General features: G+C 36.3%; 2 protein-coding genes across 5 annotated transcripts in view; one reads left to right on the forward strand and one right to left on the reverse strand.

The window, feature by feature from the left end:
• LOC106876221 (uncharacterized) overlaps positions 1-27,295 on the reverse strand; it is a 212,667-nt gene that overhangs the window by 68,725 nt on the left and 116,647 nt on the right. The window lies entirely within an intron of this gene.
• On the forward strand, positions 12,500-14,576 carry LOC149135650 (uncharacterized). The gene has a single exon (XM_089351884.1). It carries the CDS (start codon positions 12,507-12,509, stop codon positions 14,574-14,576), a length of 2,070 nt encoding a protein of 689 aa, XP_089208010.1. The 5' UTR covers positions 12,500-12,506.

Genomic DNA, 27,295 nt, shown 5'->3' on the forward strand with positions numbered 1-27,295 from the left:
TATGCCAACAAGCCAGAATTCACTGACAACATATCTGACAGGGAGAGCTACAAAAACTTCCACTAAGTAAACACTTAGAAACATGTGGAGAAGGAAGATTCAAAATCTTTCCCCTCTATAAATGCCCAAGGAATGACACCTTCTTCAGAGAAAATATGGAACAACATTTCATAGCAAAATTCTCCCCCCCCCCCCCCCAAACTGAATGGCTGAAAATATGAAAATCACATCAACTTCCTTATAAACCCATCTGGAACCTTAAGATATATGCATGTGTGTGTGTGTGTGTGTGTGTGTGTGTGTGTGTGTGTATACATAAATAGAAACATTCTGGCATCCAGATTTTCCAACCCATACCAGCATGAGAATCAAGCATTGGACAATGATAATGATGATGATGATGATAAGTTCAGACAATTTTTTGAAAAATAACTTTCATTATTCCTCATCAAAACAGACCCCTCCCCCTTAGAGTAACCACCTGGTCTTGCCATTTTTACAGACCAAGAATCAACTTGTCATCTTCTATTGAAAGAACTGACCAACTATATAGATATAAACACATTTTTTCTTCTTTCTTTATTTCTTTCCTTCTCTTTTCCATTGACATTAAGAAAAAACTCGTTTTTTCACTTTGAAAACATTTTTCTTTCAGATCCCCTGGTGAGCTGGCTGAGCCAAAGTAAGCATCTGTTCTAGCCACCTACTTAAAAATATATATTCCTTTTTTTTATCTCTTGTTCAAAAGGCTTCCTTTCAAATACACAGGCTCACACACACACACATACACACACACACACACACACACACTCTCTCTCTCTCTCTCTCTCTCACTTTTACCTCCACTATCTCCCCATTCCTCTCCCTCTTTTCCTTCCCTATACACTCCAAATTACTCTTCTTTACCCTTCTCTCTCTCTCCATTCCAACCCATTCACTAATAATATAAAAAGAAGTAAATCCCTTCACAAAATTTAAATCTGAAGAATCTATTAGAGAAGATGAAAGAGCTTATATGTGATTTGTAAAAACATATGACATGTTAATAAATATTTGTATATGTACAACCATCCAGATCTCTGAATACGTTATTTTTTCTAATATATATTTGTACATCACCTCCAAACCTTCTAATATATAGAAATATGTTACATTAAGAAAATAGAAACTATACGTGGAAAGATAAGGGGAAAGTAAGAAGAAAAATAAACGAAAATGCACATTAGAAACCAAAAAACGTAAAGGCTTTTTATGAAAAGTAACGATAGATATATGCAATTAGATGAACTGAGGTAAGAATTAAAGTAATAAAAGTCATTATTGTGAATTGTTAAAGAGATTCAAAAGCATACCGGTTTCGTAAAGTTACTAATCATTGCTTTGAATGTACACCGTTAATGAACAGTGTCAAGTCTACTAGTCCACGAGTAAAAAGATTATGTGTAAGAGAGGTAAGTAGTTCTGGATTTGGTGCAATTAGGGTAGACATAGATCTGTAATGTGAATGGTGTATGGGATGTATGGGGGTCAGTGGTATTAATTGAAAGTTTAGTAGTGTTCCGTATTATGTTATGTGTTCATATTGAGTTGTGGAAGATATTTATTGATGAAAGTTGCCTCTTTATCCATTCTTTGTTGTACTGAGGTGTTCTGTGAACATTGATAGAAGGGGAAAATTAGGAAATTAGGATTAAGACTCCTAGCACATTTTTCTATGTGTTCACTGACCGGTATCTGTCTGTATTGTGGGTGGCAGATTTGTTCTTTATGGAGAGTGGTTTTTCAACAGAGTGATATTCCTGTTTGGCCAATATAATTATTCTCACATCACGTAATGGCATAGATTAGATTTTCCGAGGCACAGGTGAAATTTGATTTAATCTTAAATATTTTCACCTTGTTTAAAGTGGAACTCTGATCCCTCCAAAAGGTGGGGGCATGTACCACAGTTAGGTCGACCACATTTTTTCACTTTTGGTTCTGTTATTAATGGATATAGTCTTGCACTGGTTAATATTTTTATCAATGATTTAGGTTGCATTTTGCTTTTGATAATTTCGTGTGAGCCTAAAATTTTGTTCGTTGTTTTATTTCCTGTGAGGATGGGTAGATTCTGGATGATAATGTTGAAAGCTTCGTTGTTTCTGGGGTTATGTGTGGAGATGTATGGGAGTATTTTGAAGTCTGGTTTAGTATTTCGGTTGACTTCCCTTAATGGTCGTATATCTATTTCCTTAGCTCGTTTAATGCCATCATTTATTAATGATATTGGGTAATATTTTTTGATTAGTATTGATTTGAGTTCAAGGAGTCTTCGTTCATGAGTATAGATGTCCGAAACTATGGTACACATTCTTTTCGCTAGATTATAAAGAATATTAATTTTTATGTGTTTGTGGTGGCATGAGTTGAATAACAAACCACTACACCAATTGTTATTTCTGCTTAACTAATATCACAGGTTTCTCTAAGAAGAACAAATCCAAGATTTGTTTATCCAGATTGCCTTTCAGCTTAAAAACCAGTTGCTCATGCTGCTGAAAATATTCCAATTCCAGAAACTCCTTCATCTTTTGACAAAGATAGTTTAAGTGAAGAAAGTACTGCATCTACTTCAATTGAAGGCATGTCAAGTGATACAGAAGATCAATGTGATGAACCAGGATCTTCAAAAAACGTTTCTTTTTTATTGAACCAACTTGAATTAAATGATTTAATTAGAGACTTGGATTTAACAAAAGAAAAGTCAGAACTATTGGGCTTCAGGTTGAAACAATGGAATCTTTTACACGATAGTGTAAAATGCTCGTACTTTCAAAAACGGCATACAGAATTGCAGGAATTCATTACATGTAGGATTAAAGGAAACTTGTGAATCAATGGATAAAATTTTGCACTTGATTAAATATTCTGAGCACAAGTGGAATATATGCAGGGACTTGAAAGTTATTGGATTGCTTCTTGGGTTGCAAATGGGGTATGTAAAGCATCAGTGCTTTTTGTGCCTTTAGAACAGCAGAGATGACAAGCATCACTATAATCAACAAGAGTGGCCAAAGAGAAGTGAATTCACTCCAGAGAGATACAACACTAAATATATCCCTTTAGTTGACCCTCAGAAAATTTGCCTTCCTCCCTTACACATTAAACTTGGCTTGTTTAAGAATTTTGTTACGGCCATGAATGAAGATGGTGAAGGATTCAAATATCTCAGTGAAAAATTTGTTTCTAGCATGAGTGAAGCTAAGATCAAAGCTGGTGGACAAGATATCTCAAAAACAACCAGATGGATTTGGATGAAACTTTCAGGGATATTTGGCCTCTTGACTGGCACAAACTGATTAGATTTTGGGATCAATCTGGTACTGGACAAGAATTCTAGATTATTTGTTATATTTACTTTACTTTACATGAAGTATTACGATCTTAAGTTGAATTTTAAGTCTTTCTCTGATTATCTCCCTTGAAAGCACACCCATGGTTTTCACATAAGTTATGACGGCATTGCTGCTTCCAAAGTTTTATTTTTGTTTCTCTAATATTAATTTTGCATGCATCTCTATCTTAGCAGAAACTGATGGACAAAAAAATCAAACTACATAAACAAATGGCAGCAAAACTGCTCAGAAATTAAATAACCCTAAAATATTTAGCAACAATAATAAATTTAATTTCTCCTTGACAATTTTTAGCTTTACCAATTTTGTATATATAGCTCCTGTTCACAACCTCTTACCTACTTGACAATTGCATTTCTAGCTCTGCATTGAAGGAAGCTTTACTTCTTGAACTCACATTTTTGTGTGCAACAATGTTGTTAAACCTCCATTAACAGCACCGTATGCAGGTCCTTTCCATATTCTTTCACACACGGATCAATTTTTCACTATAGACCTTAATGGTCATAAAGACACTATATTAGTGAATAGACTAAAAAAAGCCTTCATAGAGAAAACTGTTCCTGTTCCCACTGTAGACGACACACATGCAGCATTAAAAATATGGCCCCACACACCCACCTTCATATTCCATGACTATCATTGGGATCGATCAGGTACTGGACAAGGATTCTGGATTATTTTTCCATTTTTTTTAACTTAATTTTTGAGAGCAGTCAGGTTCATTTTTAGTATTCTTGTTTGTGAGAGCAGTCGAGTTTATTTCAGATATTCTCATTTTAAAAATCATCTCTGGCTAATCGTTGAGAGGACATTAGTGTTGCTTTGGCAGAGATTTGTGCTCTTGCTTATTATTCATATTTATATTTAAATTTAATAATAATGATAATAATCAATTAAATTATATAAGAGTAAAAGTAGATGATTAAAATATATCTTAATATATAAAATACCCTATCTGTGTGTGTCCTCAATGCATGCTCAAACTTCTGGATCAATTTGCACCATATTTTTGGGGGGTACATGAATAATTTGACCTAAGAAAGAATAATGCAATCTTGATTTATTTATTTTTTTTTAGAATAAACTAGCAGAAATACCCGGCGTTGCCCGGGTTAAAGAGAATAATGAAATCTAAAAACGCCGTCTAGACTACGCATCATCTTTATATATAGAGATGTATATACACACACGCACCCAAACACACGTATATATATGTATATCAATATAAATATATGAAAGTCAATGAAGTTTCGTAAAAGAAGGTGATCATGTACATACTTTCTTGCTGTTGTGATTATAACACCTCATTGTAAACTATGTTCCTTGTTTTCCCTTGTGGAGCATATACAAATAGGTTTTTTGTTGCTGCCCACTCTTGAGCATCCAACATACAGTTGTCCATGTGAGAAGCAGGGCTCTTCCAAGAGAAGACCAGCTACAGACAGTGTTTGACCCTGATATTTGTTTATGGACATGGCAAAAGTCACACGAAGGGGGAATTGTAGTCTTCTGAATGTAAAAGGAATGTCTGCTCCTGATGGAGTAAGAGGAATCCTTGGAATAAAGACGTCATCCCCTTTTGCACATCCAGAAAGAATGGTAGTCTCGATAACGTGTGACATCATTTTCTAAATAATGCTCATCTGTTATGTTCGGGTTAAAATTTCATCAACATCAAAAATATATGAATTTTCATGGGAGTTATGGCCGTTATGCAAAGAATATAATTTCCAAATTTCATAAAGATCCATTCAGTACTTTTGACGTAGTTTTGGATAAGAAAACAAATGACTAATGTGTGTGTTTGTGTGCATGTGTATGTGTGTGTGATGGGTGTATATATGTATAGATATCTGTATGCATGTATATATGTATATATGTGTACATATTACATGTACATCTATATATGTATATATACATCTACACATATGTATACATATGCATGTATGTATAGATCTATATATATATACATATACGTGTACATCTATATGTATACATATACATCTCTCTCTCTCTCTCTCTCTCTCTCTCTCTTTCTCTCTCTCTCTCTCTCTCTTTCTCTCTCTCTCTCTCTCTCTCTCTCTCTTTCTCTCTCTCTCTCTCTGAAAGTATCTGTCATTACAGTATCGAAATGGTGTACATATACATGTATATGTATACATATACATCTCTCTCTCTCTCTCTTTCTGTCTCTCTCTTTCTCTCTTTCTCTCTCTGTGAAAGTATCTGTCGCTACAGTATCGAAATGTGATTGTTTCAGTTAGTGGAATAGTTTCATTTTTAAAGTGAAAGTATTTGACATGAGTGTTTTTGTTTCACTTTTGACACGTAATACTTAAATAGTGGAGGAGATATTATGTTGCCGTGTGCTCGAACTCTGCAAGAAGTTAATAATTTTTTTTGACTAAAACACAACTGGAACCCTAATTAAGGCATGTGTAAAATTTGAATGAAATTGGTTGCGTAGTTCTCGAGTTTTAGGGATTCACACAGACAGACAGACAGACAGACAGATAGACAGATAGACAGACAGACAGACAGACAGACAGACACACATTCTCATTTTTATATATATAGATAATATTGCTCTATAGAAAAGATTCACTTGTTCAAATCATTTTCTCAGCTCCCTGTGTTTGAACTTCCTGTCTTTGATGTCCTAACCAACTATTTACACATACATGTAAGTATACATCATTACAGCTGTGACGATTTCTGACAAAATGAATTTTTAAAGGTACTTTCATGTCAGAAAAATAATTTCATACGGAGTTAGACACCATTTTCTCAGTTAATTAAATGAGGTACTGTATATTGTACATTTAATTTTCCAATACATATTTTGACCATTTGGGAACAAGTCACCTTATTAAGACTTGATATTTCACATTTAAATCCCATGTGATTATACTTGACGCAAATCAACTTGTTAACACTTTCACTTAATTGTATTGTCAATGTCAACATAGTAACTAAGTAACCAGCTATTTTACACACACACATGTATGTATACATCATTACAGTTGTGACGATTTCAGATAAAAAAGAATTTCTAAAGTTACTTACATTTTATATATTCTTCTCCGGCTTTCTATTTGTGTAAGATATATACTTAGGTGAGTGTGTGTGTGTGTGAGAAAAAATTTCATATGAGATTTCATTTAATTGATCAATTGTCAACAGGGCATAACTACAGATTTCCGGAATGCTCAGATGATCATAACTTTAAGAAAAATGGATATTTTTTAATGAAATTTTCTACGAATATGTTCTATATCATGTAGATTCTGAATATACAAAATATGTTAGGGAAAGTGTTCACTGGAGTCCTCTTCAATTCACTTAACTTTCAGGAAAATGTATATTTTTTAACGAAATTGTCAACAAATATAACTCGGACTATGTACATTCTGAGCATATAGGAATTTGGGGGAAAACAATTGGGGGTTATTTTTGAGAACTGTTCCCTATTCAGGGGTGTTTCAGAACAAGTCATCCATATTTGTTAGATTTTCTGTTTTGTGCATTTGTGCATCCGTAGATTTCTACTGAAGCAACAGGCAAGGAACCAAATGAACCCCTCACCAGAAAACCCATGCTAAAAATAACAGCTAAATGTATGGTACACAGATATATGCTACTAAGATGACTTATCTGTTGCATATGATATACACGCACAGTTAAATATAGAAGTGTAAAGTATAATTAGTTACATAATCTCTAAAATAAATATGATACTGAATGGAATAATTCCTCGTTTGAACATTTTTCATTACATATATGTATATGTATATGTGTGCTTTTTTTTCTATGGATTCCCACCTTGTGACCAACGGAGATTCTGAATATGCAAAAATAGACATTTTAATACACCCACTCCTTAACTTTTCAATTTTTTCTTGAAATTTTACAACTAGGGTTAAGGGTTATATACAGGTGCACAAATGCACAAAATGGAGAAACTGAAATAAATATGAATAACTTGTTCTGAAACATCCCCCAATTGTTTTCCCCCCAAATCCTATATGGTTGGAATCTACATACTCCAAGGTATATTTGTAGACAATTTTATTAAAAAATATCCATTTTCTGAAAGTTAAGACAAATTGAAGTGGATTCCGGTGAATTTTCCGAAAATCCTCCTCCAACCCCTGCTAAAATACTTTTCCCCCCAAAATTTGTATTTTGGGAATCTACATGATACAACACATATTCATAGAAAATTTCATTAAAAAATATACATTTTTCTGAAAGTCATCATCATTCAAAGTTGGTTGGGAGGGGCAGAAAGCCTGTGGTGAGATGGTACCAACTATCAATGATCTCATAATGCATGTTCTCCCAAACATTGCACAAAACTTTAAGCAACAGTCAATGGCTCTGTGAGCGAGTCATCTTAGCTCCATGGAATGATGCTATTAATAAAATCGACCAGGATCTCTTGTAGCTGTTGCCCGGACAAGAACAGTCTTTCAAACTAAGTTCCTGAACTCTCTACAGCCATTTGGGATGCTACCTCACCACTTAAAAAGGAGGCCACAATTATGCTGCTCGGGAATCTGGATCCACCTCATCTGTGCAATGGCACCTGACTGGTGGTGAAATCGATGTGACTCCATGTCCCAGAGGCAATAATTATGACTGGGAACTATAAGGGTGAGGATTTCTTCATTCCACAGATCCTGTTAATCCCACATGGCATCCCCTTTGAATTTAAATGGTTCCAGTTCCCAGTGAAACTAAGTTTTGCTATGTTAATAAACAAGTCTCAAGGACAGTCTCTCTTGTTGAACTTCATCTTGCTTCTCGCATAGGCATGTAGGATGTTCGCAAGTTGGAAGTCCCCCAAATCTTTTCATTTATACACCAATTAAAGGACACACTCTAAACATCATATATTCAGAAGCTCTAGATAATTAAACTGTGACTGATTGCTGGATTTGTTTCAATACATTTGTTTATACTCACGTCATCACATAGAATTTTTGTTTAATGTATTTATTAAGAGGAGGGGAGTGCCTGCAGACAGGTTCTTCTCAAATTTATGCTTTTTCAGGTTCAATGCATTTCAAATAAGTACTGATAATTGAAAGTGATTGCAAAGACAAAGAACTACCTAGTTTTTAACAATTTTAACAGTGAGAACATTGGATAAAACATGTTATTGACATAAATAGTTTGTACCTCAGCTAATTACTGCTGAGTAAATCTCTAAGTAAAATGAAACATGGATTATGCATAATCCATATTTCATTTTATTTAGAGATTTAAAAGGCATACTTAAACTTTATTATCTCCAATAACTTGGGAAACGGCAGGTTATTAATGTATGAAGTTGGTATCTCAGCTACTAGGAGGTGAGACCTGTGTAGTCTATGTTTCATGTTAGAGATCTAAAAGGCATTTTTAAATTACATTATTTTCTTTAACCTGGGCAATGGTGGGTATTTCAGCTAGTAATAAAATAAAATAAATAAGGCAGCAGAAATAATGAATATAGAATAAATAAGATAAGTATAACCATTAGAAATAAAGGGAAAGTAAACTTTGTTTATGTGGGAATGCCTGCACAAGTATACATGTGTGTGTGTGTGTATATATATATGCATACATGGTTATGATGAAAAGGACCCAGCTGACACGATCAACAAAACAGCTTGCTCGTGAAATTAACGTGCAAGTGGCTGTGCACTCCAGAGACATGTGTACCCTTAACATAGTTCTCAGGGAGATTCAGAGTGACACAGTGTGTGACAAGGCTGGCCCTTTGAAATATAGATACGGCTCATTTATGCCAGCTGAGTGGACTGGAGCGACGTGAAATAAAGTGTCTTGCTCAAAGACACAAAGCATTGCTGAGAATTGAACCCATGACCTTATGATCATGAGCTGAATGCCCTAACCACTAAGCCATGTGCCTTCACTATGCATACATGGATTACATTATGTGTATATGTATAACGTCGTTGGTATTTATAAAACATATAATAAATAAAATAAAATAAAGTAAATAAGTAAGTAGAAATAAAGAGTAAAGAATAAATAAAAATATAAAGGTGAAATAAATTTACTTATGTGGTTATTTTTATTTACAATTAATTACTTCATTCATTATTTCTGCCTACTTATTTATTTTATTTTATTATATATTTTATAAATACCAACAATATTATCCATATGTGCATATACACATGAATATAAACTCATGAACTAATGAAATAACTACAAATAAACATCTGTATATCTGTATATGCAAGCACATATAGAGATACTAATATATAAACGAGATACACACACACATGTATGCACGTGTATAAACACATAAGCAAATTTATTTCACCTTTATATTTTTATTTATTCTTTATTCCTTATTCCTGCTTATTTACTTTATTGTATTTATCATATACTTTATAGATATCAACAATGTTATCCATATAGATATCCACATATACATAATATAATCCATATATGCATTCACACATAAACAAATTTTACTTCTCCTTTATTTTTATTTTTTATTCTTATCTTATTTATTCTGTATTCATTATTTCTGCTACCTTATTTATTTTATTTTATTATCTATATATATAAAAATGAGAATGTGTGTCTGTCGGTCTGTCTGTCTGTCTGTCTGTGTGAATCCCTAAAACTCGAGAACTACGCAACCAATTTCATTCAAATTTTACACATGCCTTACTTAGGGTTCCAGTTGTGTTTTAGTCAAAAATTAATTTTAAATTCTTGCAGAGTTCGAGCACACGGCAACATAATATCTCCTCCACTATTTAAGTACTACGTGTCAAAAGTGAAACAAAAACACTCATGTCAAATACTTTCACTTTAAAAATGAAACTATTCCACTAAATGAAACAATCACATTTCGATACTGTAGTGACAGATACTTTCACAGAGAGAGAAAGAGAGAGACAGAAAGAGAGAGAGAGAGAGAGAGAGAGAGAGAGAGAGAGAGAGAGAGAGAGAGAGAGAGAGAGAGATGTATATGTATACATATACATGTATATGTACACCATTTCGATACTGTAATGACAGATACTTTCAGAGAGAGAGAGAGGAACAGAGAAAGAGAGAGAAAGAAAGTGATAGACAGAGAGATGTATATGTATACATATAGATGTATATGTACACCATTTCGATACTGTAATGACAGATACTTTCAGAGAGAGAGAGAAAGAGAGAGAGAGAGAGAGAGAGAGAGAGAGAGAGAGAGAGAGAGAGAGAGATGTATATGTATACATATAGATGTATATGTACACGTATATGTATAGAGAGAGAGAGAGAGAGAGATGTATATGTATACATATAGATGTATATGTACACGTATATGTATAGATATATATATATAGAGAGAGAGATCTATATGCATACATGTATATGTATACACATGTGTAGATGTATATATATATAGATGTACATGTAATATGTACACATATAAACATATATACATGCATACAGATATCTATACATATATACACCCATCACACACACATACACATGCACACAAACACACACATTAGTCATTTGTTTTCTTATCCAAAACTACGTCAAAAGTACTGAATGGATCTTTATGAAATTTGGAAATTATATTCTTTGCATAACGGTCATAACTCCCATGAAAATTCATATATTTTTGATGTTGATGAAATTTTAACCCGAACATAACAGATGAGCATTATTTGTAATTCAACGGTACAACAGTGTAAGACTACCCTTTCAGATATACTTACATTGTGATTTCTGCAATGTGGTGCATAAATTGTCAAGTAAATGAGACGCATCTTTGCCTCCACTGATTCACTTGCAAAGTGTTGAGTTAAATTATTTCGTTGCAGACCTCCTTTGAGTCTTTCTATTATCACTGCGACACACATAATCCCCAGTTGGTAACATTGATTTCAAGGCCTTCCCAGATGAGTGACTGGTTGTTCTAAGACATTTATCGATTGTAAATTTTGTTTGCACAGTTACCTATCAGTATAGTGGTCATTTGCAAACTCCAGAGGCGACACTTTCATTTCCCTTTACTCCAAACGTCACACGTTGTTATTTCAATTGGGTCATGTTCTTCCAATTGCTATAGATCCGTAATGCATCTTACAGCTGTGCCTGTTAGCTGTATGGTGAGGAATCCTACATGTATTGAGAATGTGTATGTGTGTGTGTGTGTGTGTGTGTGTGTGTGTGTGTGTGTGTGTGTGTCTGTCTGTCTGTGTGTGAATCCCTAAAACTCGAGAACTACAAAACCAATTTCATTCAAATTTTACACATGCCTTACTTAGCGTCCCGGTTGTGTTTTAATCAAAAACAATTTCTAACTTATGGCATACTTCCAGTCCACAGCAACATTATATCTCTTCCACTATTTAAGTATTACGTGTCAAAAATGAAACAAAAACACTGATGTCAATTCGAACCGGAATCTCCAAAACATTGTTCCCTTACATCTCATTCAAGTACCACGGCAGGTAAATACAAATTAATTCTCACGACGATATAATGGAAGATGGTAACAGACATTAACCACATGCTACCCTGTCAAGTCAAATATATTGTCATCCAATTCAACTCTAACCTTCCTACCCTAACGTCAGTTCTAAGGACCCAACACGACTATAGCACCACTTAACTGCTATCCGTTCTAATACCACTTTATTATTACCGCAGCATTTGCAAGTTTGCAACTTATCTACACTTACATAATAACCATTCCATTAATATTTCATACTTCACAGTGTACTCACTGCATTTCTTCATGCTTATTTTAGATCATGCCCCGAAGAAAGACTTCTTCAATTGGACGCATAACTGCGAAAGGTGCAACATCATCAGCAAGAAGGGCAAATGAATCGTCATTGGAAACTGACATTAGACGATCACAAAATGCTGAACGTACAGCCACTTCAAGAGCACTCCAAACAGATCACCAGTAAACACTTCGACGAACTGCTAATGCTGCCTCAGCTGCTGCTGCTCGAGCTGCAGAAACTCAACACCAGCGTAAAGTACGACGAACTGCTGATGCTGCCTCAACTGCTGCTGCACGGGATGCACAGACTCAACACCAGCGTAAAGTACGACGGACTGCTGATGCTGCCTCAACTGCTGCTGCACGGGCTGCACAGACTCAACACCAGCGTAAAGTACGACGAACTGCTGATGCTTCCTCAACTGCTGCTGCACGAGCAGCAGAGAAGAAAAAAAAAACGTGCTACACGACTGCTCAGGAATGCTGCCAACATGGCTGCTGTGCGAGCTTCCCAGACATTACAACAAACATATATTATGCTGCAGAGTTCCATTCAACAAAGAGCTCATAGACTAGAATTTTCAACGCCATGCAACTCACGATGGTTATTAAAGGCTTTCAGTTACAACCCTAACATTCAATATGATGGCCACCCAGATATAAACATTGGAGATATGTCCCTCACTTGCTCTTTCTGCAATGCTAATAAGTGGTCCAGAGAAACTCCTGCTATGTGTTGCGCTAATGGAAAAGTTAACATCACTCCCCTGCAGGATCCACCACAGCTGTTAAAGTCACTCTACGATGGCACAAATACAGAGTCGAAACATTTCCTAAATAACATCCGCAAGTACAACTGTGCATTCCAAATGACATCTTTCGGCGCTAATGTTGTTCAAGAAGGTGGGTTTATACCAACTTTCAAAGTGCAGGGACAGGTTTACCATAGGATAGGATCGCTCGAATCTGCTGTAAATCAAGATCCTCAATTCCTTCAACTGTACTTTGTAGGTAATTTACATGAACAAGCCACCCGACGAAACTCCATTTCCAATGGCACTAAATTTCAATTGATAATGCAACTTCAAGACCTGCTGCACCAGACAAACAGCTACGTACGCAGCTTCAAGTATGCCTTAGAAACAGAAGCTTCTTCTAATTTCAATGTTGTCATAGATGCTCAGAAAAGACCATCTACAGAACATGCAGGCCGTTACAATGCACCCACATGCAATGAAATAGCTGTACTCCTTCACGGTGAACAGCACAATCCCAGAGACATTGTCCTTAGGCGACGTGACACCACCGTCCAACGAATTACCGAAACACACAGATCATACGACACACTTCAGTATCCACTTCTGTTTGTTTACGGTGAGGATGGCTACCACATCGGTATGCAACAGCAACATCCACAAGATCGTCATGAATATCTGAATAAGCAAGTATCCTGCATGGACTTCTACGCATACCGATTTATGACACGAACCGACTCCTGTAATCACCTCCAACAGTCTCGAGATCTGTTTCATCAAATTGCAGTTGATATGTGTGCAAAAATGAAATCAGAGAGATTGTGTTTCATCAGATCACATCAACAAAAATTGCGCTCTGACAGCTACATCCATCTCCGAGATGCTATCAACAATGATGCTGCTCCAACAAGCATAGGAAGACTTTGCATCTTGCCTTCCACATTCACTGGAAGTCCCCGATATATGCATGAAAGAACACAGGATGCAATGACCTTTGTCCGCCATTACGGCAGGCCTGACTTATTCATCACTTTCACATGCAATCCCAAGCGGAAGGAGATTCAGGCCGAACTCTTCTTCGGTCAAAAGCCTAAAGACAGGTATGACATCCTCGCCCGAGTTTTCCATCTGAAATTAATTACTCTCATGGACCTCATCAAAAAAGGGCAAATCTTCGGACCCACACAGTGTGACATGTACACAATCGAATGGCAAAAAAGGGGCCTTCCACATGCTCATATCCTGCTTTGGTTCTCAACGAAGATCAAATCAACTGACATCGACAAGATAATCTCTGCAGAACTTCCTGATCCAGCTTTAGACAAGGTACTATACGACATAGTTAAAGCAAACATGATACATGGTCCATGTGGGCGTGGATTCAACATTAACTCACCATGTTTGAAAGATGGCGTATGTTCAAAAAAGTTTCCAAGGAAGTTCCTACAAGCAACTCAGACAGGTGCTAATGGGTATCCCTCATACAGACGGAGAAAACCACAAAACGGCGGTTTCACAGCAAATATAGGACAGCACGAGGTTGATAACAGATGGATTGTTCCCTACTGCCCACTCCTGTCAAAGATTTTCAATGCCCACATCAACGTCGAGTTTTGCAACTCCGTTAAGTCCATCAAGTATGTTTGCAAGTTCTGACGCTGCAATGTTTGGACTTCAACAACAATACTGCCATGATGAGGTAACACACTATCAGGTGGGACGCTACATAAGTAGCAACGAGGCTTTCTGGCGCATCTTTGGCTTTCCACTTCACCAACGACACCCCGCCATTCAACAGCTTGCAGTGCACCTAGAAAATGGTCAAAGAGTCTACTTCACCGATACTAATGCTTCTCTGTTGGCAGAGCAACCAAGGGATAGCACACTCACTGCATTCTTCAAGCTCTGTCAACTGGATCCATTCGCTCAAACCTTACTGTATCCACAGATTCCATCATACTACACTTGGAATGAAAAAAAATGGAGACCAAGGAAAGCAGGTCAAAATGTTTGTGGATACCCTGGCATTAAGTTTGATACTTGCCTTGGACGAGTATACACAGTGCATCCCACTCAACAAGAGTGCTTCTACCTCCGCCTACTGCTGCATGAGGTCAGAGGCCCAAGTCTTTCCAGGACCTAAAAACCGTTCATGGACATGTCTGCACAACATACAGAGAAGCCTGCTATCGACAAGGACTGTTGGAAGATGGTGCACAATGGGATGCAACTTTGGGAGAGGCTGCTTTATCAGAATCACCTAAAAGTCTCAGGGCACTGTTTGCAGTATTACTTCAGACATGCGAACTGTGTGACCCTGCAAATCTATGGCTCAAGTACAGGGACAACCTGGCTGAAGACTTTCACCGGCAAGCTCAACGGCTCTATCCTGACATGGAGGGTATCAGCAATGAAGTTTACAATAAAACTCTCATTGACATTGAAGACAGAATTGCTGCACTGGGTGGTAATGAATTGTCCACATATGGCCTGCCACAGACATTCAGGTCAGGGTCAAATAGCCTTCCCACTGCTGTCATTCGTGAAACATCTTACGACACTCAAGCGCTTTCAAACTACATTGCTGAAAACAAGCATAAATTACTTCCGGATCAGCTGCAGGCCTACACAACTATTATTAACAGTGTACGCCAACGTGATGGACGAATCTTCTTCCTCGATGCTCCTGGAGGGACAGGGAAAACATTTATAACAAAGCTTCTCCTTGCAGAAGTTAGGCAGCATCAGGACATCGCAGTAGCTGTGGCTTCCTCTGGGATTGCAGCTACTTTGTTACCCGGTGGCAGGACAGCACACTCGACTTTTAAACTCCCTTTAAATTTAGCAGCATCCGAGATGCCTTCATGCAACATCACCAAAAGCTCAGATCAAGGGCAGGTACTTAAAAGGTGTCATCTAATTGTCTGGGATGAATGCACCATGGCTCACAAGAGAGCTTTGGAAGCATTAGATAGAGCCCTGAAAGACATCCGAGACTGTCACGCTCCAATGGGAGGTGTTACGCTTCTGTTGTCAGGTGATTTCAGGCAAACTCTTCCTGTCATTCCAAAAGGCACTAGAGCAGATGAGGTCCAAGCATGCCTAAAGTCCTCTACCCTGTGGCATCATGTTACTATCCTCACTCTTAACACTAACATGAGAGTTCAGCTACACGGCGACTAAATGTCAAAAAAATTCGTACAAGACATTTTGACAATTGGTGATGGCAAGGTGCCTCTCGATGCTGCAGAAGAAATAGAAGTATGGCCATTTTGTTCTGTTGTTAATTCTGTAGATGACCTCAAACACAAAGTCTTTCCCAACTTCAAACAAAACTACCAAAATCACAATTGGCTATGTGAAAGAGCAATATTAGCTCCAAAAAACGTAGCTGTTACAAAAATTAATCAACACCTGATGCATTCTCTTCCTGGCAATCTTCAAACTTACAAGTCTGTTGATACAGTTCCAGATACAAATGAAGTGGTGAACTATCCTCCTGAATTTCTCAATTCGTTGGAGCCTCCAGGACTACCTCCCCACATATTATCACTTAAAGTTGGAACGCCTGTTATGCTGCTCCGCAATCTGGAACCACCAAGACTTTGCAATGGAACACGACTCGTGATAAAGAAAATGATGTCACACGTTATCGAGGCTACCATTCTTTCTGGATGTGCAAAAGGGGATGACGTCTTTATTCCAAGAATTCCTCTTACTCCATCAGGAGCAGACATTCCTTTTACATTCAGAAGACTACAATTCCCCCTTCGTGTGACTTTTGCCATGTCCATAAACAAATCTCAGGGTCAAACACTGTCTGTAGCTGGTCTTCTCTTGGAAGAGCCCTGCTTCTCACATGGACAACTGTATGTTGGCTGCTCAAGAGTGGGCAGCAAAAAAAACCTATTTGTATATGCTCCACAAGGGAAAACAAGGAACATTGTTTACAACGAGGTGTTATAATCACAACAGCAAGAAAGTATGTACATGATAACCTTCTTTTACGAAACTTCATTGACGTTCATAAATTTATATTGATATACATATATATATACGTGTGTTTGGGTGCGTGTGTGTATATACATCTCTATATATAAAGATGATGCGTAGTCTAGACGGCGTTTTTAGATTTCATTATTCTCTTTAACCCGGGCAACGCCGGGTATTTCTGCTAGTATTATATATTTTAATCATGTCCTTTTACTCTTATATAGCTTAGTTGATTATTATCATTATTATTAAATTTAATATAAATATTAATATTAAATAATGCACAAATGAACTTTTATTGTTGCTCTTATGTATTTATGTATATTAATAAAAAACTTAGAAAGTAACATATATACATGTACACATGCAAGTTGATGTATAAAACATTGGCATCCATAATCATTGTGTGTATGCATATCTGTATCTGTATGTGTGTGTGTGTGTGTGTGTGTGTGTGTGTGTGTGTGTGTGTATATATGTAAATATGAGCATAGACATGCACACACACATATACAAACATGAACATAAACCTTATTTCTCTCTCACTTTATTTCATGAACAAAAACTTTATTTCATTTTATCCAGTATATAATGTTCCTCTTACATACTATAAATCATTATTCATGATTATTATAATTAGTAATATTGAATTAAAAAATAAATGAATATTTTTAATGCATGCATGCACACACGTATACATAGTAAACATAAATATATATTCTGTGTATATTTGAATATTTTAGTAAATCACTATGTAGTCCACATATTGTCCTTTTATGCACCCTGAAGATTTTCACCAAAGGTATTTAAAATTCAAAATTTATTTATATTTATATATCTCTATATATATAAAAGAGAGAGTCAGTTCATTTGTTTGTCTATCAAAATGAAACTAAATGGTTCAGGGGAAGCTATTATGTTTCTCTCTCTCTCTCTCTCTCTCTCTCTCTCTCTCTCTCTCTCTCTATATATATATATATATATATATATATATATATATATATATATATATATATATATATATATAAGCTGATGTACCCAGTAATTCATGGGAAAATGGGGCTTATCCCTTTGTTCTGTTCTTATAATTGTTTCACTAATCCAATAACAACAATACAAAGTATGTAGCCTTTAAAACGGTTTTTGTGCATTTACAGAGAACAATGAACTGTCTTACACAGGATCTTGTTTTTAGGAATTCCCAATAAGTTATGAATACCCAAATTGAGAAGTCAGTTATGTAATAACATGAAATTAGTTACCCAATAGCAAGAATTCAAATAAAGTAACCCTGAAAAGGGCTTTAATGCATTCCCAGAGTATATAGAACTTAGGAGGAAATACTAATAAGATATGTATACTAAAATCATGAAGCATGTTACGTAATAAAAGGCTAATCAGATATGAGATAATAACAATTCAAAGTAACTAACTCTGAAAAGGGCTTTTTGTTCTTTCAAAGAGAATATTACCCTCAGGGGCGCTATTGTTGGTATATTTGTGAATAAGTCACTAACCAAAATAAGTGGATCTGTTGTTTTGGAAAATACTATTTACTTGTTTAAGGGTTGTACTTGATAAATTCCGAAAATAACATTAACAGTTCAAATACTAAGAAATAAGCATACTCAATTTGATTTATACCAAATAATTTAGGAAAATGAATAGGTTATTTCCCTTGGCTATATATAATGATCCCTTCCAGGGGAGAATGGGTTATTTCCCTTGGCTTTTAAAATAAAGTATATTAGATATATATAAGGATCCCTTCCGGGGGCCCTATTATCGATTTTTTCAACAATCTGAGTATGCCATGAGATTTTCAGACATGAGTTCCATTCACGTGTCAAGTTTCATCAAAATCGATAAAATGACGTAGGAGGAGTTAGATAACAACTCCATAAACACACCCACAGACAGCATTTCCCACATATGTAGTAGATAAAAGAGATTCTGTTCATTTGTCTGTTTGTTCGTTTGTTTGTCCACCAAAATGAAACTAAATGATTCAAGAGAAGCTATTATACTTTTTCTATACATATATATAAAATTGAAATTCTGTCTCTTTCCTTCTCCCACAAAATAAAAGTACCTGGTTCAAAGGAAGCTATTAAGCTACTGCCTAATTTCTTACACACAATCCAATATGTAATTCAACTGATTCCATCAATGATTTAGTGAACAAAGTATTTCCTAATCTTCCTCGTGATTACAACAATACAGATTAGATCTGTTACCAACCTATCCTGGCTCCAAAAACTATTGCTGTACAAAACATTATTCACTTATAACTCAATTCAGAGTAAAGTGGAAAGCTGGCAAAAACGTTAGCATGCCAAGTGAAATGCTTAGCGGTATTTTGTCTGTTTTTACATTCTGAGTTCAAATTCCACCAAGGTCAACTTTGCCTTTTATCCTTTCAGGGTCGTTAAATTAAGTACCAGTTGTGTATTGTATTCGATATAATCGTCTGGCCACCTCCCACCAAATTTTGGGCCTTGTACTTAGAGTAGAAAAGAATAACTCAATTGACAGTGTTGTTGATGATCAGGATATTGTTAACTACCCCATTGAATTTTTTACCTAGTATTTATATACATATATGTTTTGTAATTTTGATTTTGGTCATGAAATGAAACAATTGTTGTTGATGATATTAATTAATTAGTAATTTAATTTATATCCAACTGATGTCCATTTTCTAAATTATTATTAATAATAATTAATATTTTATGATATTTATATAATATATTAAATGAAATATATCTTCAAATCAATATATTAAACCAGTGTATCTTGGATATAAATATCCTCCTAAGAGCTCTGAATATCTTCATAGTGACTATATATATATATATATATATATATATATATATATATATATATATATATATATATATATATATATATATATATATATGCTTATGCTCTACAAGCAGGCCAACCAAACGAACAGAAGGACCACTTTTATATTTTCTACAGGCTATCTCAAAGATGAGTGATAACGTTCTCGTCTTTGTGGCTAGGGATTTCAATGGGCATGTTGGACAGCATACTGGTATCTTCCATGGTGTCCATGGAATTGGGCCCCAAAACGAAAAAGTAACAATGCTACTGGAGTTCTGTGATGCAAATAACCTACTGATCTGCAAAACCAACTTCAGGAAGGAAGCCAGCCACCTGATAACCTACCAATCAGGTAACTGTGCTAGCCAGATCAATTACATTCTCAGCAGACAGAGGGATGCATGGTTGCTCTTAAATTCAAAGACACTCCTTAGTGAAGAATTTACCCTCCCCCAGCATAAACTAGTCATTAGTGAATTTAGACTCCAAGCCAGAAAGAAGCCAAGAAGCAGACCAATCTGGTAAAGAAGGAATGAGAAGTTTAAAGATCTTTCATGTGGTCAGAGATTTGGGGACATCCTAATTGAGAAATTTAAAGAGAGGGAGGAGGAGCTATAGATTTGTGACATAGAGAGCAACTGGGAATTCCTGCAGGTCAGCCTACTGAGTGCCACATACCAAATCTGAGGTTGGTGCAAAGTCTCATCCAGACATGGTGGTGGAACAATGCAGTAGACAAGACCATTAGAGCAAAGAAACAGACCTGGAAGAGTGGGGGTAGCAGAGAGATTTATCAAATAGCCAGAAGGGAAGCTAGGAGACAGGTCTATCTAGGCAAGGGAGAAGCAGAAAAGAAAAAGTTTGCTAATGTTCAGCGATGTGAGGCCCAAGGAACTGAGGTGTTTCAGACTGCAAGACAGTGTGTGAGAGAGAATCGTGATGTCATAGGAGAGGAATGTGTCCACATGGATGATGATGCACTTGCATTTAATGATTCTGCAAAGAAAGAGGCTTGAAAATGCCATTATGAAAGACTGTTGAACGTGGAGAATGAATGGGAAGAGGAGAGTCTGCTAAATGTTGACCCAATTGAGGGACCTGCTACCTGTTCCTCGGAAGATAAAGCAATTAAGGGTATGAAGACAGGGAAAGCTCCCAGCCCATCAGGAATCAGTGCTGAGATGATTAAAATATCTGGCAGTGTGTATTATGGTCTAGTCACCCATATTGTAAATCAGGTAGTTCACAAAAGAGTCATACCCAATGACTTGTGTAGCAGCAGCACCATAGTCAACTGCTACAAAGGTAAAAGTGATGCTTTAAATAAAAATAATTACAGAGTTATCAAATTGTTGGCTCAGGTGATAAAAGTTATGGAGAGAATCATAGCCCAACTAATTAGGGAGAGAGTTAGCCTAGATGAGATGCAGTTTGGTTTTGTGCCAAGGAGAAGTACCACTGGTGTTATATTTCTGGCAAGGCAGCTGTAGGAGAAATACATAGCCAAAGATAAACCTCTATATTTGGCCTTTGTTGACTTGGAGAAAGCCTTTGATAGGATCCCCCAGTCCCTTATCTGGTGGCAATGAGTATAGTGAAGAATTCAGGGTGCAAGTAGGGGTTCACCAAGGATCAGTCCTCAGTCTCCTCTTGTTCATCATAGTCCTCCAGGTGATAACAGAGGAATTTAAGACAGGCTGTTCCTAGGAGCTCCTCCATGCTGATGACCTTGCTTCTATTGCTGAATCACTACCAGAACTAGAAACGTTCCAGGTGTGGAAGCAAGGTCTAGAATCAAAGGGCCTTAGAGTTAACCTAGGAGATAGCTTCTGTTATCTAGGTGACCAGGTTAGTAGTGGAGGTGGATGTTCTGAGAGCGTAGCTGTGAGAATAAGATTAGGCTGGGAGAAGTTTAGAGAGCTCCTACCTCTTCTGGCAACAAAGGACCAAGGACATACGTAGGCTTGGAAGAAATGAAGCCAGTATACTTTGCTGGATGTGCAATGTCAGTGTGCATATTCGACAGACTGTAAGCATCTTGAAAGAAAGGTTAGGCATAAGAGACATCAGATGTGGTGTGCAAGAGAGATGACTGAGCTGGTATGGTCATGTGATACGTATGGATGAAGACAGCTGTATTAAGAAGTGCCAATCTCTAAAAGTGGAAGGAACCTTTGGTAGAGGTAAACCCAGGAAGACATGGGACGAAGTGGTGAAGCATGATCTTTGAACTTTGAGCCTCATAGAAGCTGAGTTCCTTTTAAGTGTTGGGCCTCAGGGAGGCAAAGTAACTGAGTTTCTTTTGAGCATTGGGTCTTATGGAGGCAATGACCAAGACCTTTGGCATTATGTTGTGGCAGATACTGCTGTCATGCAAATGGCACCTGTGCCAGTGGCATATACAAACACCAATTACACACTCAGAGTGGTTGGCATTAAGAAGGGCATCCAGCCACAGAAAGGCATCCAGACTCCAAATCAGACTGGAGTTTGGTGCAGCCTTCCAGCTTACCAGCTCTGGTCACACCGTCCAACCCATGCCAGCATGGACAACAGACATTAAATGATGATGGTGATGATATATATATATATGTGTGTGTGTGTGTGTGTGTGTGTGTGTGTGTATATACACACACACAAACACACATATATATATATATATACATATATCTATATAATCAATTTTTTTTTTAGTCTCCTTTGATCAGGGTTGGCCATGGGCTTCTGAGTTGGCAAGTTCTCCAGGACACAAGTCTAGGTCAGTTTTCATGGAAGACTAGCAGTTGCGCACCCATGGAAGTCTCCCCATTCAATGTAATAATGATGCCCATCAAAAAAGTAAGGTTGATACAGTTTGTTACAAGTGTCATCGTAAGCAGTCATCACAACATAAAGAACCAGAAAAAGATATCACAGGGTGTCCTGCCTGATTCTCAAACAGGTCCCTCAATACACTGACCTGGATTTGTACATTACTATTAACCTTGAAAGAATGAAAAGCAAAGTTGACTTCACTGGAGTTTGAGTTCAAAGAACAGTGAGTGGGAAGAAATACTACAAAGCATTCAATTCAATGTTCCAGTAGTAAATTCCCCATTTTGATTTTATCTATTATTTTATTAAGAATTCCTATGAAAATAGTTTCCAAATAATCTATATATATAAAAATGAGAATGTGTGTCTGTCTGTCTGTTTGTCTGTCTGTGTGTGTGTGTGAATCCCTAAAACTCGAGAACTACGCAACCAATTTCATTCAAATTTTACAGATGCCTTACTTAGGGTTCCAGTTGTGTTTTAGTCAAAAAAGTTTTTAACTTCTTGCAGAGTTCGAGCCCACGGCAACATAATATCTCCTCCACTATTTAAGTATTACGTGTCAAAAGTGAAACAAAAGCACTCGTGTTAAATACTTTCACTTTAAAAATGAAACTATTCCACTAACTGAAACAATCACATTTCGATACTGTAATGACAGATACTTTCAGAAAGAGAGAGAGAAAAAGAGAAAGAGAGAGAGAGAGAGAGAGAGAGAGAGAGAGAGAGAGAGAGAGAGAGAGAGAGAGATGTATATGTACACGTTATTCCACTAACTGAAACAATCACATGTCGATACTGTAATGACAGATACTTTCAGAGAGAAAGAGAAAGAGAGAAAGAGAGAGAGCGAGAGAGAGAGATGTATATGTATACATATAGATGTATATGTACACGTTATTCCTCTAACTGAAACAATCACATTTCGATACTGTAATGACAGATACTTTCAGAGAGAGAGAAAGAGAGAGATGTATATGTATATATATATATAGAGGTATATGTACACGTATATGTATAGATATATATATATAGATATAGATCTATATGCATACATGTATATGTATACATATGTGTAGATGTATATATATATATATATAGATGTACATGTAATATGTACACATATATACACCCATCACACACATACACATGGACACAAACACACACATTAGTCATTTGTTTTCCTATCCAAAACTACGTCAAAAGTACTGAATGGATCTTTATGAAATTTGGAAATTACCTTCTATGCATAACGGCCATAACTCCCATGAAAATTCATATATTTTTGATGTTGATGAAATTTTAACCCGAACATAACAGATGAGCATTATTTGTAATTCAACGGTACAACAGCGTAAGACTACCCTTTCAGATATACTTACATTGTAATTTCTGCAATGTGGTGCATAAATTGTCAAGTAAATGAGACGCATCTTTGCCTCCACTGATTCACTTGCAAAGTGTTGAGTAAAATTATTTCGTTGCAGACCTCCTTTGAGTCTTTTTATTATCACTGCGACACACATAGTCCCCAGTTGGTAACATTGATTTCAAGGCCTTCCCAGATGAGAGACTGGTTTTTCTAAGACATTTATCGATTGTAAATTTTGTCTGCAATTTGGAAATTATATTCTATGCATAACGGCCATAACTCCCATGAAAATTCATATATTTTTGATGTTGATGAAATTTTAACCTGAACATAACAGATGAGCACTGTCTGTAGCTGGTCTTCTCTTGGAAGAGCCCCGCTTCTCACATGGACAACTGTATGTTGGATGCTCAAGAGTGGGCAGCAACCAAAAAAAAACCTATTTGCATATGCTCCACAAGGGAAAACAAGGAACATTGTTTACAACGAGGTGTTATAATCACAACAGCAACAAAGTATGTACATGATCACCTTCTTTTACGAAACTTCATTGACTTTCATATATTTATATTGATATACATATATATATACGTGTGTTTGGGTGCGTGTGTGTGTGTATATATATATCTATATATCTATATATAAAGATGAGAATGTGTGTCTGTCTGTCTGTGTGTCTTTGTGAATCCCTAAAACTCGAGAGCTACACAACTCACTTTTACAAACCCAGTGAAAATACATATATTTCATATATCAAAGAAATTCAAGCAATACATATAACACCAAAGTTAAAAACATTCCCAACAATTCCACAATCCCCAACCTCCAGAGCTATTGAAGAAACTGTTATCATCAACTGACCAAGATTCCTAACATTTGCAAAACAAAATTAGACAATACGACGCTGTACTACAGATGACATCATTTGGAACCACAAGAGATTTAACTGAGGCAGCATTCATCCAAACTTTCAAGATCCAACCTCAGATTTATCATCGCATTGTCTCTCTACTACCTCTGTCAAATGAATCACCAAAATTGGCCTTTCATTATTTATAATCTGTACTTGTTTGTTTTGTTACGAAATAAAATACACAAAACGTGTTTCTGAATTACGTGTATTTACTTTATATACATATGAGTTGAAAACTTTCTTCTAGCATTCCACTCAATATCTATGTTCCATGCTGGCATGGATTAGAGAGTTATTTATGTAGAAATATAGTATCGTAGCTACTAACAGTTGAGGGTTGCGTAGTCTAGACGGCATTTTTAGATTTCATTATTCTCTTTAACCCGGGCAACGCTGGGTATTTCTGCTAGTATGTTATAAAAATAAAGACCCTTTTCTTCATTGTTCAGATGAAACACCTTGTATTTGCTTACATTTAGTATGTTTAGAATTCATATGTTACTGAAATCAACTTGGCCTTTCATCCTTCTGAGGTTGATAAAAGAACAACTGTCTCCAAATATCTGACCTTCTACCAAAGTTAAAAACCTTTATTTAATCAGAAGAGGAGAGACAGTATCTATGACACTTGAAGAACATCTAAAATTTGTTAGGCTAGTGATACTGATGCACAGTTTGGTTTCATGCAAATTTTTGCCTGCAGTAAAAATGTTAAGGAGAGATTTTCATAGAGCTTCATTTCTGAAATAAAAGGATTGAACTAAGTAGTAGATGATTTGCAAATAAGATCCAAGATAATAAGAATACGATAGCTTGGTGCATAGGATAAACTGGGTGGAAGTGGTACACTACTTACTAATTTAGAGCAGAATTAGGGTCAGAAGAGATGAAGCAGAAAATTTGAAGGCTCCTAGTTGTAACATGCTGGTAAATGAATCATTAGTCTTCGGAATTTTGAATTGACAAGACGATATTATATATATGTATTTACAATTAAATATCATTAAAGACACAAGAGTTTTGAAAAGGTTTAGCACTGCAAGACTGCAAGACTGTTTCTTTAATATGTGCTGTGATTATGTTTTGATCATGAAAAAAAATAAATACTGCCATTGGTGGATGATTTGACAGCTTCTACACATGTAAAAATTGTCTGTTTTTATGTATGAAGGTTGTGTGGAAAGGTGAGCAGGGATAAAAGGGGAATGTGTATGGCAGTATGTTGTTAGAAGAAACAAGCAGGACAGTGCTTATGTGATCAATATACAGTGAAGGAACTTTGAGGTACACAAGAATGTGGTTCAGAGATTGTTTCATTAACACATGTGAGAGAGTAGACTGATCAGAAACTTGCAATTCAAGAGAAGAGATAGACAGATACTCAAAGGAAGGTATTTCTACTCAGAAACAATTCAAGGTTTTGCTAATGTCAAGAGTAACTGAGCATTCACCAGTCTTTTGAAAGATCAGAGACCATTGATATATGATACAGAAAATCAGGTCCCTAGTATATGCAGCTATATACTGTTCTATATTTAAGAAATTTGACAGATATTTGTCCTCATCTTGTTTGTTGTTAATACAACATTTTAGTTGATATACCCTCCAGCCTTCATCAGGTGTTTTGGGGAAATTTCGAACCTGGATTCTCATTCCTAAGGTAGTTTTTGATGTTTTTATTATTATTATTATTATTATTATTATTATCATTATTATTATTATTCAGGTCACTGCCTGGAATTGAACTTGGAATTTTGGTGTTAGTAGCGCGTACTCTTAATCACTATGCCATATGCCTGTGGGCAATTATAGAATGAATTTTGGGGCTTATAAATCTAATATTTTCCTACCCTTCCTTAATACCAGTTCCAGTATGTTACTCATATCTGCACTCGGTCTGCTTAGGAGGTTATTATGTCCAAGCATATGAGCCGCTCCTAGATGTACTAATAACACACAGCAAGTATGGATCCAGGACATCCATACACTGCAAGCTGACCTTCACTGGACGATACCTCAACTTCAATTCCCACCATCCATACAGTGTAAAGAGAGGTATTGCACAGTGCCTAAAATATCAAGCAAAGAATATAAGCAGTGATTGTGATACCCACCACAAAGAAATGATCAAGCTTAGTAACAGTCTATTAAGCAACAACTACCCCAAAAACATACCATCCACTCCAATTATGAAGAAAAGAGAGGATGAAACCCATAAACTGACCATAGTCTGTCTACCCTATGTGAAAGGCCTCTCCGAGAAAATACAAAAGATATGTGGCCCATATGACATAAGGACAGTATTCAAGAGTAATACAACACTTTGCAAATATCTCCTTTGAGTAAAACCACCAACAGAAGAAAATATGACCAAAGACTGCATGTACTTCATCCCATGCAGCTATGGTAGGTTATACAAAGGTGAAACATGCTGCT

The sequence above is a fragment of the Octopus bimaculoides genome, chromosome 5 (assembly GCF_046866305.1).
Source record: "Octopus bimaculoides isolate indiv1 chromosome 5, ASM4686630v1, whole genome shotgun sequence".
Taxonomy (NCBI): Eukaryota; Metazoa; Mollusca; class Cephalopoda; order Octopoda; family Octopodidae; genus Octopus; species Octopus bimaculoides.